The following is a 19963-nucleotide window of genomic DNA, read 5'->3' on the forward strand; positions in this document are numbered from 1 at the left end:
CCATGGATAATGTCCGTCTGAATATTGGGCCGGATGGACAGAGAGAGGCCCACTAAGCGGAGCCGAAGGCGCGGGAAAATCCCAGCCGAAATGGCGCGCGCCGCCAGAAATTCCCCAAACTTCCTTGTCTTGCCCTCCGCGAGACCGATCTCTCCGCCTTTGGATCCATCCGCCACCGCTGCTCGCGCCATTCCGCGGTTCGTCTCCCCCTCCCCGCTCGCTCCCGCAAGCTCTCTTCACTCCCCGCGCCGGCCAGAAGGCGGCCAGCCAAACCCTAGCGGAGCGGGTGGGAGGAGGACCTCCGCCGCCCGTCGCCATGGACTCGGCGCTGCTCTCGCTCACCTGCGCCGGCCTCGGCGCCTCCGAGGAGGACGAAGACGGCGCCGTCGTCGGCTACGTCAAGGGCGACCACTGCCTCGGTACCGCCGACTCCCCACCCACACGTCCCCCCCACTCCTCTTCTGCGCCCGCTTCAAGTCCGGCACGTGGTGTTTTTCGCTGATTTCTGTTTCGTTTCTGCAGATAATCTGAAGGACCTGCAGAGGTTCCTGCGGCGGGACGACCAGGAGCAGCGGGAGGTTTTCAAGCAGGTTTGCAAATGGAAGATCGCGTCTAGAGATCTGGTTCCCATCATCGAGAATTACCAGGCGGATCGCAACCTGGTGATCACAGCAGGTAAATTGTTTCTTTTTTCCTTTCTAAAACAAAACTCTGGAATGTTTGTAATTAGAGTTGTGTTTGCACTTACGCAGAACAACCTACACGTTCTGAAACTCGCGACCTATTAAATTAAATTAGGAATCTCTAGTATAAGCACATTTTGCTCCTTTATCTATCGACAGTGGTTGTGGAAAAAAATATGTGCAAAAATGTCAACGAGCAGGTCATAATTTATGCCAGTGTGCGGCCCTGTTCTGTAACTCTTACAGTCTTACTACTAAACCAGTAGTTCCTGCCGTTTTGGCTACATTTTTAATAACAGTTGCCTCTACCTATTTTTCAGCATGTAGTCTTCCTTTCCTGAGGATAATCTTTAGTTTTGAACTTCAGCGAAATCATAAACTTGGGTATGCAAGGAAGAGTTAGCCAGCTCTAGCCATATTTCACATATATACATTGTTCTGAGCAACTCTAATTGTCTCCACGATGGATATTTTGACCATTGGTCCTTTGAGAAACTTAATACTCGTAACTAATTTCTACGACAATGTTAATGTTTTCCTTTCCTTTTCTTTTCTTTTTGAAGTGAAAGTGTTGGTATTCCTTACCATGCCTGTGGAGCCTTCATCGGAGGATGTTGCACAGCAGATAGAGTATCTGTGGGATTTGAAGGCTGCACTGACACGCAATGTTGCAATCGCAGTCATTGTGTCTCTTCTTGAAGACCCATTGGATCATTTGGAAAGGTAAATTCTCTTCCATTGCTGCTTTGAGTTCTGCCTGTGTATGAGACAATGTCTAACTTTTTATGCCTGCTCTGCATACCAATTTAATGATAGCTACTACCTTCATCTACAATGGACTATGCTCTTGGGAAAGAAAATTTAACTGAGGTCAACAGCAAATTCTGAAACTGGGATCATTTTCTTTTAAATCACAAGTGAAACCAAGGAGCATCATTTAATATACTTTTTCAAGTGTACTTGATGCACGGATGGTTATTATACTTATCCTGAAAAAAAAAAAACCTTTGTTGTACAAAGTGTAGCTATGTAAATACATGTTCTGTCACTGTCATTCCGTTCTGTTCACAGTTATTTACCAGTTCCAGTTCCTATATTTCCTTCATTCTAGTAAACAGAGTATTCATGACTTATTTTCATTGGCAATCAGAACTTCATTCACGGAAGATGACTGGAAGCTAGTTCAGCTGGTGCTTACTTTGTTTCGCAATGTCTTGGCTATTCAAGAAATCACATTGCCTCAGAAGGCATCTGGAGAAGCCACCCAGTTACTCTGCCTTGCTGACAGCTTTTTAGAGCTGATGTTTCAAGAAAATGTGATGGATCTAATTTTAGTTCTAACTCAGCATATTGATGAGCCATCTGGTTATCTCAAGCAGGAAAACCTTCTTTTATTGGAAATATTTCATTATCTCTTCTTAGGCAGGGACCCAGAATTGATTGCCAGAGTTTGTAGTGAAGGTCTGAAGGTATACCTGTCTTTTATTTTTTATTTTCCAAATTTAGGTGGTACTTTAGGTGGCCCCTTCCCTGTGTACTTACAATTGAAGCTGTGTTTATTCTGTCGGTATTTCATAGGAGCAAGTTAATGGAGATATCGATACATCAGTACATTCTTTGAGATTGATGATGGAGAAGGAAGAGAGGGAGAAGAGGATGTTCAGGCAACAAAATGCGGAGCATCACTCGCTCAATGGAATTTTTACATGCCTTTCAGTGGTACCATCTATTGTCAAATGCTACTAGTTTTATCCTGCATCATTAGCAGATAAATTATTTTGTTATATTCTTTCTGTTACACTTGATTAACAGGATGGATCTACGTCATTGTGCAAAGGGAATCCCAGCTCAGCAATAGCATCTGCAAATAGCCTCCGGAAAATACGTAATGTCCAAAAAGGCCCTCAGAAAAGGATAGCCTGGGATAATGAGCTGCTTTACATTCCAAAGGTGGGAATTATGGAAAAGCTAAGAAGTTTTCTGGATCAATTTTTATCTGGAGGATACAATGGTAACTTGATCTTGTTCATTTCTGTTTACCAGAACTAATATATCCTGTCTTTGTGTTAGCTTTGGATAACACAGTGCTTTTCAGTGCTGATGCAGTCTGTTTGCGATGATATCGTGAAGGAGCACCATTCTATCCAGAAATCTGATAACACTACATTCTTCAAAGTTGTTCGCTTTGTCTTAGCTTTTCAACATGAGAAAGCATCAAATGCCCAGGTTCGGAACTGAACTCATAAGTTGTTGATGCTGCATTTCCTTATATCTAGTCGATGTTTCGTAATCTTTTCACTTGAGGTAAAGTCTTTTTGCTGGCACAACAATGTTGACTGGAACCTTTGCTAATGCAATATATGAAACTTAAGTTGTAGATCAGTGATGTCTTCATTAGCTTATCTTAATTACACTGAATACCAGAAAATTAGAACTATGCATGCAGAAATGTGACCATCTTGTTTTCATGTTGTCAGAAATCTAATGCCGGGCCTCAGCTGTCCGGGACTTCTCCAAGCAATGAACATGATGAGAATCTGCCATTCTGTGGTGACATATGTGGACCTGTTGCAGCCACATTGAACGAAGATATGTTCAATATAGTCATTTCCAGGTGGCGTGAGACCTATGATGACCTGAAGCAAACTAATGATTATAAAACGCTTTCAGCAGCTGGGTCCTTGATGAAGAACATGGTAAGCCACCCAGTTTGCAACCACAGGGACAATACTTGGTTCTGGTATAAGCAAAAGTTCCATACTTCTGTGGTTCTGTCTCCCGTTTTTCTTCTGAGCCATGAGCTTGAGAACAGTTTGCAATTCCTCTATGATGAGATTGATATTATAAAAAGGAAATAGTAATGGTTCAAACAAGTGAAGTTTGAGAAGAATCAGCCAGGCCGAGCTTTGAATTTGATCCATTGTTTCCATAGAGCTTGGCTCTGTTTCTTGTTCTTGAGAAGTGTTTATATACAACTCAGGTATATTAGAATATTTCCTGGACATCTGTGCGTAAACCAAATTTAGGCTGAACTTTAAACTCGTCTTAAAAGCAAAATAGAGGTTAAAATTAGGCTGGAGATGGGTTTGTTACTGTTTATTCTGAACTAAGCAAAATTTGAAGTTGTTTAACTATCAGAAAGTAGTAGGAGTATCATATTTATTAGGTTTAGTGCGTCACAAACGTCAGTGGTAACGGTAAGTACCTAACTAGATACCATTTGATGAACTTCATAAACTGATCTACGCTTGACAAGTATTTGATTATATTTATTTTTTGTCTGAGAACTCTGCAAAAACTTGGCTTCAGATGAGAATCACAATATATTGGTTGCATGAAAAGGAGATTTTTTTAAGGCGTGCCTTCTTAATTCCAGTAATCCCTTGAGGTCTTCCTTTAATGCGTTTTCATGGCTTCTCCATCTTTTACTATATGCATATTCCAAATTCACACACTGAAATATTTTTGTTGCAGATAGGCATGATATATTTGGTGCTAAAAGTTCTTCCTGAAGATTCAAGGGAATCTCAAACAGCCCGCGTTTTACTGTATAAGCTGTTCTATGATCAGACGGAACAAGGCCTCACTCAATTTCTGCTGAACTTGTTCAGATCTTTTGATACTCATAAGCAACCAAAAAGGTTTATACGATAGACCCTTTCAGATATTTATATAATATGCTCTGTAATCTTTATTTACTGTTTAAATACGAATCTTCAGAATATGCTAGTAAAGTCACTAAATCACTATTATGCTCTACAGACATGTATTTAGTAGAAATTTCTTTGCAATTTGTGGAACTTTTCTGGTTGTAGAAAGGGTGCTCCACAGAATCACAACTTAGAGACCCATTAGAGCTATGTTCTTGTTCCCATGACATGTACTTCAAGCAGCTATCCATGTAGCATTTTCCATTTTGAAAATTAGGGATAGTCTCTACTTGTCTCCCTGGTTTACAAAGTTCAACATACATCTTCAATACATTTGGCCAGTGGGCGCACGTTAATTTTCTTCATTCATTGCACCTGAAAATGCAGTGGGCACACATTCTAATACATTTGGCCTGTCTGTGCACAAGTTATGAATCTTGTGTCGTCAAATGATGATTGGGATCATGTGAGTGAGCAAGTTGTTGCATTCCGCAAAACGTCATTTTTGTGAGTGGGTATCTCAGGGTTTGAGTTGTAGTTTATTTCTGGATGACTGGGTCCCACGCTATTTTGTTTTTTCATGTGACCAACTAAATGTATACTCTACTTTTAAAACCATTTTTAACTTGTCTGCTCTTATCAGTGCTCTTGCGGATTTATTAGAAACAATTCATATCATGCTGCAACTCATGGAGAAGCTTCAGTCACGTGGCACGTTAAGGGTATGCTGTTTTTCCTCCTAACTTCTTGCTTTTATGGTCAACCACAAGTCACATCAGGTGTAGATCTTCTTTTATTAGCAACTATGGCCTTTTACCAATTTGTAGCTGTTTAATTAAAGATGACAACCATCCTGAAGCAATTGAGCCTACTTCACTATTGATGTGATTATTAATCACTCCCTGAATTCAGGTCGCGAAAAGGACAAGAAAGGGCAGAAAAAGGAAGACATCAAATGACAAAAAAGAGAATACTGAATCCAAAACAGAAAATGTGGAAGAAAGCTATGTTGATCCAACAGATGGGACTAAATGTGCATCTGATTCACTTCCAGATTTGAGAAATGAGGATCCTGTAGCAGAACCTACTCTCTTAGAGCAAGGAAAAGTTGATTCCCATGGAACAGATCTACCAGATGTGCATGTGGATAACGTGGTTAATCTGGAGAGCACCACACAGCTTGGAGGTGATCCATCTGTTGCAGGCAGTGGTGAAATAAAAAGAAATGTGATTGATGAAGAGGAAGAGTCTTCAGATTCTTCAATTGATGATTGTCCCCCAGCTACAAGTGAAGTTGATTTTAATGTATCCCGGTTAATATCCAGTCTTGCAAACAATTCTGTTGTCCAAAATATATGCTGGTTGTTAAAGCACTACAAGACTAATTCCTTTCGAACAAATCACTACATCATATGCATGCTGCGAAGATTCTGTGAAGATCTACAACTCTCGCCAATGCTCTATCAGGTAATAATACACACTTACATATTTCTCATCAGAGCTGTATTTTCTTGGGATCTTACATTATACTGTCTTTTGCAGCTGTCACTTCTTACTACTTTCTATGATATATTAGCTGAACAGAAGTTGTCTAGTTCAAAGGAGTATGCAAACATTGTAAATTTTCTTTCTAAGATTGTAAGGAAGATGCTGAGGACAATGAAAAAACAGCCATTGTTATTTGTTGAGATACTCTTTTGGAAGTCACGGAAGGAGTGCCATTGCATTGGTGCTGATGCTCTACTGAATGAGCTCAAGGGAGATGTTAACAACAAGGCTGCTGAAGTTGGTTCAAGTAAGGGATGGAGAGGTCCAATAAACATAGCAGATTCTCTTGGTGACGATGAAGCTGACTATGTTATACCACCGGAACCATATGATGCTGAGTAAGCTTGTCTTGTTTATGTCCATTAATGTAGTGGGAATAAAACGAGTCATTTCCATTGGTGTGCACGTATAAATAGGGATGGAGATTCATCTTCTGGCGAGCGTGAAGGAGAAACTCAGAAGAGCATGGGTGCCACAAATAAAAGAAACATATTACTATCACTTTCAGGCAGCGAAGAGGATAACGATAGGTTTGTTTTATTCCATATCTGCAATTGAATGTTTAGCTTCTTCTAGCCTCTTTGATTATATCGACTTAAATTTAGGAATATTGTATCAAGAGGTTCTCAACATTCAAGGGTCCCAAAGAGACGAGGGCGCTCCATTTTTAACGAAGAGCAAGAGAAGCTTATCAGAGATCTTTATGAGAAGTAAGTCATCAGTTATGTCAAAGAAAGAACTAGATCACTAACCAATTCATATAACATAACTTTGCCAAGCTATTGCTAGAAAGTTCTTGTTTTCTTACTTATTATTATTTAATGTTTAGTTACCCTGTCACGAGTCATGTGTTGTTGCCTGAATGTTTATTCCTTTTATGTTGCAGACATAAGGATGACCGCAAATGCAGTCATCTAATTGCTCAAGCTTTAGATCCCAGTGGAAATATATCTTCTGCTCAAATTTCTCGAAAGCTTACACAGCTAGGTCTCAGGAATGTCGTGAAGAAGACAAAAGTTCCAGAGGCACCTCTTTCAGCTGGAGACCTGGATACACAACCACAAGACCACTTCCTTGCTGATGCTAAGCCAGAAAGCACTAGGTGAGTGTTATAAACGATCAGCTGTGCCATTCTTCCTTAGTGGTCATGAACCTCAGTTTATTTACATGCTCAACAATCAGTTATGCACAGTTTACCAGTAAGAGTCAAATAAATAACTTAGCATACCAAAGATGTTGGAACAAGTACATCCATTGCCCTAAGCACATCTGTGATAAAAAAACCAGTGTGATTCATTAGCTAATTGTAGTTACTTGTCATTAAGACTAGCCTGCATTTTCAGGCACAGAAGAAAAAGGCTACATGGGTTAAGCAGTAATCCTGACAATGCGAATCATGGAATATCATCTGATGATGAATCACTGCAAGCACTTAAAATCAGGTAAGCTCCCCAGGTTAAGTTGCTTTCATGAGCTAATTATTCTCCGAGTTAGTGAAAAGATAATGGCCTGACATGTCGCCACTATATAATCTAAATCATGAGATCTAGATATTTTTGGTTCATTGTATTTGAAGCTGCCAGTGATTACGCTGGAAATGCCATGGGATGTTTGAACTATCATTTGTTCTGCAAAACAGAACAGTTATGGCCTAGGAAAATGTTCATAACTAATTTAGGACTTTAGGTTGCATTTTCCCCTCCCATATGAAGTTGTTTTATCTGTTTGTCTATGGCAGGACCAAAAATAAGAAGCTGCCTTCGGTGGAGCTTTCGCCGGGTACATCACAGCATCAAGATGTTTTGCAAGACGTGGATTCTGATGATGAGATCATAGGATCTATGCTTAGGTGAGCCCATTCAGGTTTATATAGATGAATTACTGGTCATTGAAATGTTCATGGTGACTATTATTAAACCGCAGTAATTCATATGCTATGATTTCCTTCCCTCACAGGCTCACACACATTTTAAACCAAGTTCTTTTTTGTTTAAACAGTAGAGGAAAAAAGAAGAGGTCATCAACGTCAGATTTTACAGTCAACAGACAAGAACACCAAGGATCTTCAAAGAACACAGGTCCAGATGATCGGACTATTGGTTCAAATGCCATGTAAGCTAATTTAAGTTGTTTATATATTTGAAATAGCTTAATATTTGGGGTTGCCTGTTTGCTCTTATATAGTTTATGCATAGTGAAAGCTTAAAATAGCTAAAACATAAAATATCAGTGAGAATACCTTACCATAGTATTATTCAACGATGATTCAATTATAATAGGAACCTGTCACTTTTCAGGGATGCTCCTCTTCATCTGGGGTTAAATTCATTCGATAATAACAATGGTCATGCTGGCGAAACTGAACTTTTGGATGATTTCAGTGAGCCTGAGCTGGATCATCATGAAAATACTGTGCAAAGGATCGTCGATGACAGAGACATATCTGAAGCCATGGACATGATAAGCCCTGGTGCTAGTCAAAAGTCTGGGTTTAAAAGAAGGCACAGATTGGTAATTGATAGCGACGACGACGACGAGTAGTTACCCAGAAGGTGTTGAAAGTTATCAAATACTTCCTCCGATCCTAAATTGTTGTTGAAATATTACATGTATCTAGATGCCTTTTAAGAGTAGATACATTCACATTTGGGCAAATTTGAGACAAGAATTTAGGAGCTGAGGGAGTAGCTGCTTAGATGGTCTGCCACTGTTTCCGTGATATATGCATCTGAGTCCGAAGCAGTCTTCATGAAAAAGGATAGTGAATTTTTTTCTGAGACGAAAGGATAGCGATCTTACACGGGTCTCAGTTCTAGTTACCATAGACCGGTGAGTTTCTAAACAACTGCTGAATCACCAGAATATTGGTTCTATTTGGTAACTGAACCAGCAATAGAGATTTCTCAACCCTTCAGAGTGGTCCAAAGGGTCATCAGTCATTGCAACTTTATGCTTCATTTTTGACCTGTGGGATCAATATGAACCGTTGGATCAGAATCAGATGAGAATTAGCAGTACGTAGGTCGTAGGTACCTTGAGGTTCTTTAACTGTCAGCTATGCAGTTCGTACATGATTTTTTTTTCCATGTTGGACTCCGTTCTAGAGGAGCTAGTCTACCCTTTTTTCTTGACCAAGCAGCTTTTCCTTATTCTACTCGTCGAGCCCTCTTCACGAATTTGTACAATCAATGCCATAAAGATAGCAAACTCGGTAATCGAATATATATATAAGCAAAGGGTAGACGGTCTGGAGGTGCTGTAAGAGCTGCTGTGATAGTGGAAAAACCATTAAAAAAACAACGATTGCTCCGAATGTTTTCACCAAAAGACACTTTGGTTTTGACAAACAGATCACAATTACAGGAGCTACGAGCAATATGGAATAAACAAAATACGAACATGAAAGTTTCCACTAAAAGACACCTCTTGGTTCTGGCAAACAGATCACAATTACAGGCACCTAGGAGCATACTGATGGAATTGACTAGGTACAAACAGTAAAAATAATACTCCGTACTAACATCATAGATCTTAGGTCGTAACATGATGCGAATAATGACATTCTGTATAACAGTTCAATTCATTCTCCAGTTGTTGTCGAACGGCAAGTTTCTGTCGAGGGATAATTCTAGAGCTGAATTGTGAGCTCTACTACCAAACACGAGGCATTGGCAGTTAGGGAATTTTGGAGGGGTGGGTGGAGGGACACGTGGCCCGAGGGTGACGCCCGGGCCTGCTGCTGGTTCCTTCTTCGTTTCGTTTGTGAAAGCGCCAGAGGCCGGAACGGAAACGTTTGGACTGGAAACGAACAACGAACACACCGATCCCCACCCTGCTGTATTCTCTCGCGCCGCCACGCTTCCATTGACGAACCCTAGCCATGGATTTTGCTGGGTCCACCGTGGATCCGGGGCCGGTGTTGCCGGATTTCAGACGCTGCGCTTTTGCCTCGCCCAGCCGTGGGACAAAATCGGTTCGTCACCTTAATCATAGCCGCTTTGTCGCACCGTCCTTCGCGTCCTAATTCCCGATATCTGGTTTTGAATTTGTTAATATGTTGTTCTCCTGGGATCAAATAGAGAGTTAGTGATGATCTGAATCACTATTTTACACCACAGGTACACCAGGAGGAAAGCTACGTGGACGCACTGGTGAAAGCGTCACTTCAGCTGGTGCGCAAGGGGTTGCCGGTTGAAGTTCAGTGCCATGGCGTGAGGATGCTTCTGGTCGTGAATTCTACTTTCCTTTATCGACCCAAAATCGTCCCTTATTTTATCGTGCTGCGATGCGACCCTTTTGAATGAACAAGAACTGAAATTTCCTTTGCTCCATTTCGGCATTAGGGGTTTTATATTTTGCTCTCTTATTGAACTCCAAAAAGTGAAGTATTTTGGTTTAATCCATAATTTAGTACCTTGTTATTATCCGGTAGACATAATGACATAATCTCTGGCTAGAGTCTAGGTTGATTCTTCTGTCGAAGGCATACCATAAAGGCAGCAGAATTGTTCCATTTTATTTCATTTTTACAGTAGGAGTTTGTTCATGGCTTTTATGAAATAAAATCTACTATCTTTGTAAACCCCACAATCATCTCGACAACATATCATCATTATTTGATGGCCACTGTTCTTTACATGGATAACCCAGTGTTCATTGAATGATACTTACCTTACCTGAGTACATTTACATAGTTAAACATGACCTTGGAGCAAATGTTATATTGATAACGGTGTTTCTTTTACCATTTGCTATCACACATACAGTACGATGCGCTCCTTTGTTTCCTGAGTTTTCGCCATACTTTCTGTGCAAAGCATCATGACACTCATTTGGTGTTACTAGCCAAATGCCCGTGCTTTACCACGGGTTCTACAAAGTCACAAAAACTTTCTAAAAAAACACGTGAACAATAAAAAATATGTTTTTGTTGCGAGAGAAATGAACCCCTGCAGCATCAGTTTGAAGTCATACCATCTTACCTAGCATGCGAGAATACAACAGCCTGGCTAGATAAGCACAGATCCATGCACAATTATATGGCAGAATTCACCTGAACCTTCTAAAAATGTCTAGCATATAATAATAGAATATTTATCAATTTTATGTCTGGTCTGTTTTTTGCCATCTTCCCCAAATTGTTGCTAATTGGCTGTTTTCATAATAAACAAATTTTCATTAGCACTAAATATTGTTTCTTCAGGGGGCTGCACGTCATCACCATTGGGCGGTGGCCAGCCACGTAGCGAAGCGGCTTTCCTATCCAGTTCCTTCCCCTCTCTCCTCACAAATCCAGCACGGGAGGCACGAGGCAGGAGGATCGAGGGCGTAGCTGGGGGCGGAGTAGTTTGGAGGTGCCCGACAGCCACCTCTCTAGTCTCTCTCTCTCTGCAAGTTTGTAGACGCTCGTACTTTTCTCTGGAGTAAATTGCACAGAACCACCACATTTCGGTGAGTTATCACGAAAACCACCGGTTTTCCTAATTTTCGTGAAGAACCACCCACATTCCGTGAAGTTTTAGCATTTTGCACTGATTCTTGGGTTTGCGGCGCGTAAGCAGATTTCTGACCGACCGGGCCCACCTGTCAGGTTGACCGGCCCGAGCCGGCGTTAGCTCCATCCGTTAGCGGCGTTTGTCCGTCCGAGCCGGACCAGGTGAGCCAGTATGATAAGTGGACCTAAGTGGACCGACCGGCCACTCTCTCCCCGACAGCTCGAGCTCCGTCTCCACGGTCCGCCGCCGCCGCCGTCTCAGTCGTCGCCCGAGCTCCGCCGCGCCATGGTTTCCTGGACGAACACGAACGAGGAGTACATCTTGTACGACCCCCCCAACGAGGTTAGTACGCTGGACTGTACGGTTAGGGTTTGGGAATCTAGGTTAGGTTAGGTGTAGCAATTGAGGTCGCATCAACCCCAAGTTAATTTGGATTTTGTTCATGTAGCCACCACGTTGGATTCACATGCGAGAGTTCGCAGCTGGAGCCGGCGAGAATGTAGTTTGCCACTGCCTCTGCCTGGTTAAGATTCGGGTTGCTTACGAAGGGACTGACGCGGGACGACGCTTATTAGCATGTGGATTTGAGGTGAGCAGGGTTGTTGTGCGTAATGTGTGAAATTTGTGAGTTGTGGCGACAATATTTTCATTTGGCAGGACGGGGTTAAGTGCAACTTCTACCAGTGGCTCGATCCTGAGTGGCCAGGACAAATGCAGCACGTGCTGACGAAGATGTGGGAAGAAATTGATGAACTGAAGCAGTCTAAACGGCATGAGATGCATCGTTTGAATCAAAGGAACAGTGTCATGCATGAGCAAGTTAGGTTGGCAATGCAAGAGCTTGAGCAGGAAAAGAAGAAGGCAGAGGAGGAGAAGAAAATGGTAGAGGAAGAGAAGAAGTAGGCATAGAAGGCAAAGGTCAGGCTTGCAGAAGAGTTGCTTATGTTGGGGTTGTAGCTGAAATCAATGAAGATTTGAAGTAGTAATAATTTAGAACCTTGTCACTGTGGGATGTACTGTAATCCTTATTAAGAACCTGATGTATTAAATGTGAGACTCTGTTGTAATGTTCTAATATTTGTGAAACTCTAGTTGTTTTGTTTTATGTAATGGAAGTACTTCTGTGTTATTGGTATTTTGATTCACAACATGTTCAATTTCCTGAGTGTTGACAGCATATATGTTCAAATTCCTGAATGTTGACAGCATACATGTTCATTTTGCTGAATTTTGACAGCATAGAGAATTTTGACAGCATATATGTTCATTTTCTTGATATTTTGAAAGCATACAAACACAAATACACAGTTCCACATACAGAATCACACAAATGACAGGAAAAGATGCAAACCATAGTTCCAATGTTGCATACAACATCACATGTTGCTCACATCCAAGTTTTAGTCCACAAAATACAGCACACAGGCCATCATGTCAAATTGTCTCATACAACCATCATTACATTACACAAAAAGCATCGCTGTTTCATCTACCATCATCATCTTTACATTTCATTGACCATCATTGTTGCCATTGAGTCTCTCCCCTGTAGCAGAATACTTGTTATGTGATGCAGTAAAGTACCTCCACATCCTGCTTCCTTCTATCCCAGGCCCTCCAGGCACAGTGTTGTAAGATCTTGTGTTAGCCTCCTGAGCTTGCCTGGGAGCAGTGAAACTTGACCTAGCAGATCTTGCAGCTGTAGGTTGCCTTGCAGGTGCAGATCTTGCAGGAGCTGGTGCTGGTCTTGCTGCTGTTCTTGCTACAGGGGCAGGGGGTGATGCTGTTGTTTCGGTTCTTGTTGCTCCAGAACTAGGTCCAGCTGCACTATCTCCTAGCATTGATCTGTTTTGCTGTGTCAAGTAAATTCTATTGTTAGTGCTGTTGTACATGAAAGCAGTAATAGATGCAAACCATGGAAATGCAGATTACCTGATGCTTGTTTCTCCTAATGAGCAGTTGAGGCTTCAATGGAAGACTACAATTTGTGTACCTGTGCCCCTGTCTTTTACGGTTGCTGCAAGTAATTGTTGCCATTCTGCTTGTTTCTTTGGGCTGAGGTGGTTCAAATTGTCCTGGCCTTCTTTTCTGCTTCTTTCTCCCTGGATGCCTTGTGAAGATTGGGGGATCAATGTCTCTTGTGTTTGTCTTTGTCCAAGCATGCTGACCAGGAACTGGGTACACAATTGGGCTGTATGCTTCAATGTACATTGGTTTTTTGAAGAAAGCACTGACATAATCCTCTGGGTGTTGTTTAGCTTTGTAGATGGATGATATGGATGATTACAAAGCATGCCTGTTATGTCCCACTTCCTGCAACCACATGTTCTTACTTCTAGGTTTACTGCATGGGTTTTCTCTCCACTGGTTACTTGCCAAAGACCAGGACCAGCACACACCGGCACACAGAACTTGGAGAAATTCTTCTCATTTTCTAATCTTTCAGAGTAGGTTGGTGTGATTTCCCACCTACTAGATTGAACACCTTCTCTTTTGTTCTGAAACCTAATCATCAGCTTGGTTCTAATAACATCAATCATGGTGACTATTGGTTTGTTCCTCACATCTAAAATGAACCTATTGAACACCTCACTCAAGTTGTTAACCACTAGGTCTGTTTTGCAATTGGTATCCATTGCATGTCTTGCCCAAGCACTCACAGGGATTTTTGATAACCATGCCCAAGCATCCTCAGATTCAGCTTTCATGTTTTCCATTGCAATATCATGGTTATGTTTGGTGTAGGCATAACTAGCAGCATACATGTACTTCTTAAGATCTCCTCCCCTAAAGCCAGCTGTTTGAAAATTAGCATGCATGTGCCTAAGGCAGTATTTTTGATCACAATTTGGAAATATCTTTTTTACAGCATTTAAAAGTCCCTGTGATAACAGTAAAATAGACCATGATTTTCATTTAACAGTAATAAATTTGTATTTAGCACTAATGATTTGCATTTAACAGTAATGATTTGCATTTAACGGTACCTTTTGTCTGTCTGATATGATGGTCCAATTGCCATACTGCCCACTTTCCCCACCAAGAGCATACTTGAGTTGTTGTAGGAACCAACACCAAGAAGATATATCCTCCTTCCCCACCACTCCAAATGCAATTGGATAGATATTGTTGTTCCCATCTCTTCCGGTGGCAGCAAGGATCTGAGCTCCTGTTGTGAGCTTAATAAAACAGCCATCTAGTCCTGATATGACAATATGGACACTGCATCCCTTCCAAAACCCTTCCAGTGGTCCCCCTAGACAGAAAAATAGATCATGAAATCTTGGATTAAGTATAGGGTTTGCTGTTGTTGCTTGTTCTTGGGTGTGCACAATGCATCTACTACCAGGGTTTGTATCAATCACTGTCTGAAGATAATCCCTTATCCTGGGGTACTGCTTCACATGATCCCCCAAGACAACATCTTTAGCTCTGCTTCTAGCTCTATAAGCCATATGCTTTGGTATGTCCACTCCAAACTTCTTCCTGGCATCATCAATAATTGTTGTAATCTTCATATTTGGGTGCGACCTCACATTGTCTTCATAAACTTTGCTAAGCCACTTGGAATTGACCCTGGAGGTTTCTTTTGTCACACCACAAGAGTGGTTCAGCTGTATCTTTCTTATGCAACATGTTCTCTTGTCCCACTTGGGAGGCCACCATATAGAAAGGACATCCAGCTTGGTTGCAGCAAACAATGACTCTGTCCTTGCAGTTTCTGTGATACCTGTAGTTCCTACTCTGCTTGACATGCAAGTTTACCAAAGCATTTCTGAACTGATAGACATCAGTGAAACAAAGTTTATGGCAGAACTATACTTCAGGATTCAGTCTATCCTCATTATACCATATCCTCTCTTTCATCTTCTTCCCCCTTGGTTTATTCCTAATGGGCGCAACAAAACCTAGCAACTCTGCACCATCATCCTCTTTCTCATCAAGAGGGCCAGGGTCAGTGTCTTCATCTGAAGATGGCATGAAATCTGGCTCTTCAACCCTCTCAGCTGCTGAATGTGACCTCAAAGTGGGTCCTTTTAGCTTGGTCTTCTTCATCTTCTTTGGTAGTTCTTCTGGAACTGCTTCTGCCTCATTGCCCATCTCCAACTCAGTCCACTGAACATCATATATATCCTCTTCTTTTGTATCCCCTTCACAGTGATGCAAAGGATCTTCCTGCTGCATCCTCATTGTACGTAAAAAACTTTGCACATTCTCTTCATCAGACTGTCTCAACTGCTCTGCATACAATGGGTTCCTCTAATACTCACCCATGTCAATCTCTATGCTGTCATCACTGTCAGATAAACCGTGGGTTCAGTCCTATCAGGTTCTCGAATCTAACATCTGAACGACCCAGTTGCTTTTTCACCGTGGGTTCAGTCCCATCGAAACGCATTACGATTGACCAAATTTCATCATCTAAGCTGCATATAGTAAACCCTTAATTACTACCTACCAACTTTCCCCAAATCAAAACCCTAGAAATCGCAGCTACTCAAACCCTAGAAATCGCAGCTACTCAAACCCTACAAATTGCAGCTACTCAAACCCTAGAATAAGCAATTTGGGTCACATACCTGGCATCACCCAGCGAATCCGTCCAATGCTTCGTCTCTAGCGACCCAACGAACGCGGACATAACTGACCCGCCACCGAGTGACTCCTAAGCTACCGCCGCTTGCGACGCTTGTGTCGACGGAGCGGAGAAGACGAAGGACAACGGCTCGAGCCAGTCCATGTCGCCTCCTTCAGCTTCGTCGACGCCTTCTCCGCCGCTGCAACCGCCACCGGTAGCCGTCGCATCAAATCGCCGGCGACGGGAGAGGAGTGGAGAGAAAGAGATGGGCGGGTCTGAGACTCAGTCGGGTCTAGGGTTTACAACTGGTCCGGCTCGGACGGACAAACGCCGCTAACGGACGGAGCTAACACCGGCTCGGGCCGGTCAACCTGACAGGTGGGCCCGGTCAGTCAGAAACCTGCTTACGTGCCGCAAACCCAAGAATCAGTGCAAAATGCTAAAACTTCACGGAATGCCGGTGGTTCTTCGCGAAAATTAGGAAAACCGGTGGTTTTCGTGATAACTCACCGAAATGTGGTGGTTCTGTGCAATTTACTCCTTTTCTCTGAGGTCGCCGGAGCACAGCAGCCGGCAACTGGCGAGGACAGGGCCACCTGCCCAACACTCTCTCCACGTCTTTCTATGTAAATTTATTCTAACTTTTTCCAGATTTTTTTCTTCCAAATTTCTTGCCCCATCCCGTTCCATTCGAGACACAGAGAAGGTGTGGTTGGTCGAATCTTCCATCGGCGGCGCCCCGAGTTGAACCGCGATGTGCAGTCTGGACTGGCAAGGCCATGGTGGGGGTGGGGGAGAGCAGGAGAGTTGCGTGGACGCGGTGGGTATAGTGGGACCCACCTGTCCGCGCGGTGCGTGATAGGGCAGGCGACGAACCACGACCGGCCACCACCAACTCGCTCTTTTATGTGGTACTCCCTCCGTTTCATAATTCTTGTCTCAAATTTGCTCAAAAATGGATGTATCTGTTTCTAAAAAGTGTCTAGATACATGTAAGATTTCGACAAGAATTATGGAAGGAGGTAGTATAAGATTGTGGAGCAGTAGTCTGTTACCATGCACAACATTAACATGTTATCATGTTTGTACTTGCAGCATTTGCTATGCTTTAGGAAGGAGGAACTCAGCGGCACAAAAGTGGCCGACTTAAGAAAGGTTCTTGTTGGGTCCCTTGATGATATGGTTCTAATGGATGCTACACATATCTTTGATGACCCAACAGAGAGCACAGTTAATCATAAGGAAAACAACAAGCATATGCGCTGCTTGCTTGTTGTGTTGGCTGCCACGGAAACAAATACTGTAGAAAATGATAAAGGTGAAACGCCCATACACTCCTGTTACAATATTTTTAATGCTTACTGCTTACACTCAGAATCTTGACTGATTACTGTGAATAATACAATGAGTTCCTGTTTAGTAACTGAATTAAATAAATAATTTCTGAAGGGATCTGGGGAATCAGTAACAAAAGGGACCCAGATCAATTGTGCTCTGGTTGCTAACAAGGATCTATGTATTGTTTACTTTCCTTTGTTTGAAAGTCCAGAGAAATGTCATTAAAATCAATTAATAGCATGACCTGCTGGATTAGCTTGATCCTCCGAGTTCAATATGATGTACAAATGTATAAAAAAAAATACACGAAGCGTGGGAGTACCATATGTTCGATTGCAAAAATATCATGTGGTACGACCTTAGAAGTATTTATTTGCAATGTCAGATTTTGCGCTGTAGCAAAATTTTACCCAGCTGACCTTTTACAAACTTCTTATGTCTATTATTGTTGTTTTCTTCTTTCCTTTTCTACTTCAAAAAAAAATCAACCTGCGGGGGTAAGACAGCCCCAAGCATTTTGTTAAGAAGAACACCTTCTCACGTAGGTCGAGAAAACCCCAGCCCCACAACCTGGGCCGGGTCTTAGACCTGTGCTTTGGCATGGGACAGACAAGGGGATTTTTTTTAACCCCAGCCTGAAATTCGCTCCCACAGGAGTCGAACCCAAGACCTGAGGAGTGCTACTGGGTAGCTAACCAACTCAGCTAGAGGCTTGGTCGCTTCTTTTTCTGCTTTCATTTACCTTCTTCGACTTTTCTTGCTAGTTTTTGCTGGTTTTTGTGGGTTTCAGCTCTAGCCTGCCCCAACTTTCTTGGGACTGAAAGGCTTTGTTGTTGTTTGATTGGTAGTAATTTGCTTTCCATAGTATCGTGAATATGTTCTGTAAGAATCTATTTTGTGTTGGTGTGATAGTATTTCCCACCTGGCCACACGAACATATGTATGTGTGTTTCTGTGTTAACAGTAACCTGGATCACTGCTTCAGCATCTGAAGATTTTTATGGTCTGCTGCGGTAACTAAAGATTTATGATAACAGGCCAGTGAATAGTCTATCAAACATAAATCTGTACTTTCTTATATTTCTACTTTTTATACATCCATAACTATATCTTGTTCTCGTGTGATTTAAAGATTTGTGTGTTGAGAAGATGTTATCTAACCTTGTAAAATTCATGCACGTTTTTATTTTTTCATTGTTCTTTGTCCTTCAGCAGGGGGAGAAGGAAGTCTCAACCCGCGATCCAACATCAGTACCAATTCAGAATGTAGTAGTGGTAGAAGCAGCGGCATCTGGTTGAAACGTACAGTGGCAGCTTACCTGAGAACTATGGCTTTGTTCGATTTATGAGTTGTCAAGATAGAATTGGTGATATTGCTAATATTAATAATGCCTGCAAAGAATTTTTTGAGGTTGCTGACCCTGCAATGCTGGTAAGCCTATGCTCACTAACTTCTATGAGAAATAACAATATAGCCTGTTGCTGCTTTTAATATATTAATATGCCTTTTATGTCTGATTGTTTCGAACAACTTGGAGAAAACAACTTTGCTTGTCTTCTAGGTAGTTGTTGAGAACAACTTCAATTAGATATACATATACCATTCCAGAACTGTTGCCATTACTCAACAATTCACTTCAGGTTGAATGACTCTTTAAGGGATTCCAGAATGATTTCTATTCCATTGGCATATGTTTCTGCTTTGCTAAAAGCATTTTAATGTGTGACAAATTATTTTACGGAGTGTACCTTTACTTTATTTGAATCTTTTATATGTTCTGTTTCCTGTATGTTTCTTATTGATGATGCAGGCTAATGGTGAAATGATGTCTTGCCATCAAGGGAAGGGGAGAATTCTTATGGAGCATAATATCATATGTCAAGCATTCCTTATTTTAATATCCTATTCAGGGTATGAAAGTTATTTGGTTTAAACTTCATTGAACTACTCTCTTCATCCCTAAAAATATGCACAAGGATTTTAGACTGTGCACATTAAAATACTTGCATACTATGTGTATTTCTATCGTTGAGATTTGTGTCCAATGTTATACCATTGAGATTGTTACAAGTATTCAACATTTTTTATCTCTTAGAAGCGGAGCATTACCTCTTTTAACATGTACAAAATGTGATTGTTAACCTTATTCAGTTTCTTTCTTGACAGGATACATCAATACGAGGAAATACTTCCTTGCTTGCTTAGCCTTCTCAACAAAATTTGGACCTTACCGGACTGGAGAAATAAATATTTTCACCATGAGTCAGGGCTGACTTGTCTATTTTCTGATGGCCAGTTTTTGAAGATGGTATACTACCTGTTCAGATTCTGTGAGGTGGAGCTCAAAAGAAGCAGAATTGACGTGCTCACTGGTTTAAAATCTTGTGAACGTTACATATTAACCATTTTACCATTGATCCTCCCTCTGCTCTTGGAGGTAAATGTTGGCTATAGTTTAGCTTAGCAATGGTTTTTTATTATCACTGCTATTGGTAGGTGTTTAGAGTGTTGCAATAGATTTGTTGCACCATAGAAATTTGTGACCTCAATGTCTGACTTCTGTTCTTGCAAAAAACGTGCCTAATGTATGTCGGCCAATGTTTTCCGTTTTGCTAAACATGTTTGTGCAACTGTAAAGTACCAAACAGATCCTACAATTAATTATTTAA

At 41.6% G+C, this 19963-nt stretch overlaps 2 protein-coding genes across 8 annotated transcripts; both read left to right on the plus strand.

Annotated features, from left to right (window-relative positions):
* Positions 1 to 113: 113 nt before the first annotated feature.
* LOC100823556 (protein timeless homolog) lies at positions 114 to 8826 on the plus strand. 2 transcript variants are annotated; one of them, XM_010232702.3, is made up of 19 exons: positions 114 to 419; positions 523 to 675; positions 1247 to 1406; positions 1834 to 2152; positions 2262 to 2402; positions 2496 to 2694; positions 2779 to 2909; positions 3161 to 3379; positions 4158 to 4324; positions 4977 to 5055; positions 5246 to 5800; positions 5876 to 6219; positions 6298 to 6411; positions 6487 to 6591; positions 6768 to 6983; positions 7225 to 7323; positions 7620 to 7730; positions 7880 to 7993; positions 8179 to 8826. In XM_010232702.3, exons 1-19 carry the CDS (start codon positions 317 to 319, stop codon positions 8420 to 8422), a joined length of 3573 nt encoding a protein of 1190 aa, XP_010231004.1. In that variant the 5' UTR covers positions 114 to 316; the 3' UTR covers positions 8423 to 8826. The 2 variants fall into 2 exon arrangements, with proteins under 2 accessions (XP_010231004.1, XP_024315533.1); XM_024459765.1 differs by having other exon boundaries at positions 7883 to 7993.
* Positions 8827 to 9642: 816 nt separating this feature from the next.
* LOC100836448 lies at positions 9643 to 12541 on the plus strand. Of its 6 annotated transcripts, none has more exons than XM_003567811.4 (5): positions 9643 to 9854; positions 10000 to 11332; positions 11472 to 11718; positions 11825 to 11965; positions 12034 to 12541. In XM_003567811.4, exons 3-5 carry the CDS (start codon positions 11548 to 11550, stop codon positions 12277 to 12279), a joined length of 558 nt encoding a protein of 185 aa, XP_003567859.2. In that variant the 5' UTR covers positions 9643 to 9854; positions 10000 to 11332; positions 11472 to 11547; the 3' UTR covers positions 12280 to 12541. The 6 variants fall into 6 exon arrangements, with proteins under 6 accessions (XP_003567859.2, XP_024314091.1, XP_010231008.1 ...); XM_024458323.1 differs by having other exon boundaries at positions 10000 to 10107; positions 11085 to 11718; XM_010232706.3 differs by having other exon boundaries at positions 10000 to 10107.
* Positions 12542 to 19963: the final 7422 nt, after the last annotated feature.

This window comes from Brachypodium distachyon, chromosome 2 (genome assembly GCF_000005505.3).
Source record: "Brachypodium distachyon strain Bd21 chromosome 2, Brachypodium_distachyon_v3.0, whole genome shotgun sequence".
Classification (NCBI taxonomy): domain Eukaryota; kingdom Viridiplantae; phylum Streptophyta; class Magnoliopsida; order Poales; family Poaceae; genus Brachypodium; species Brachypodium distachyon.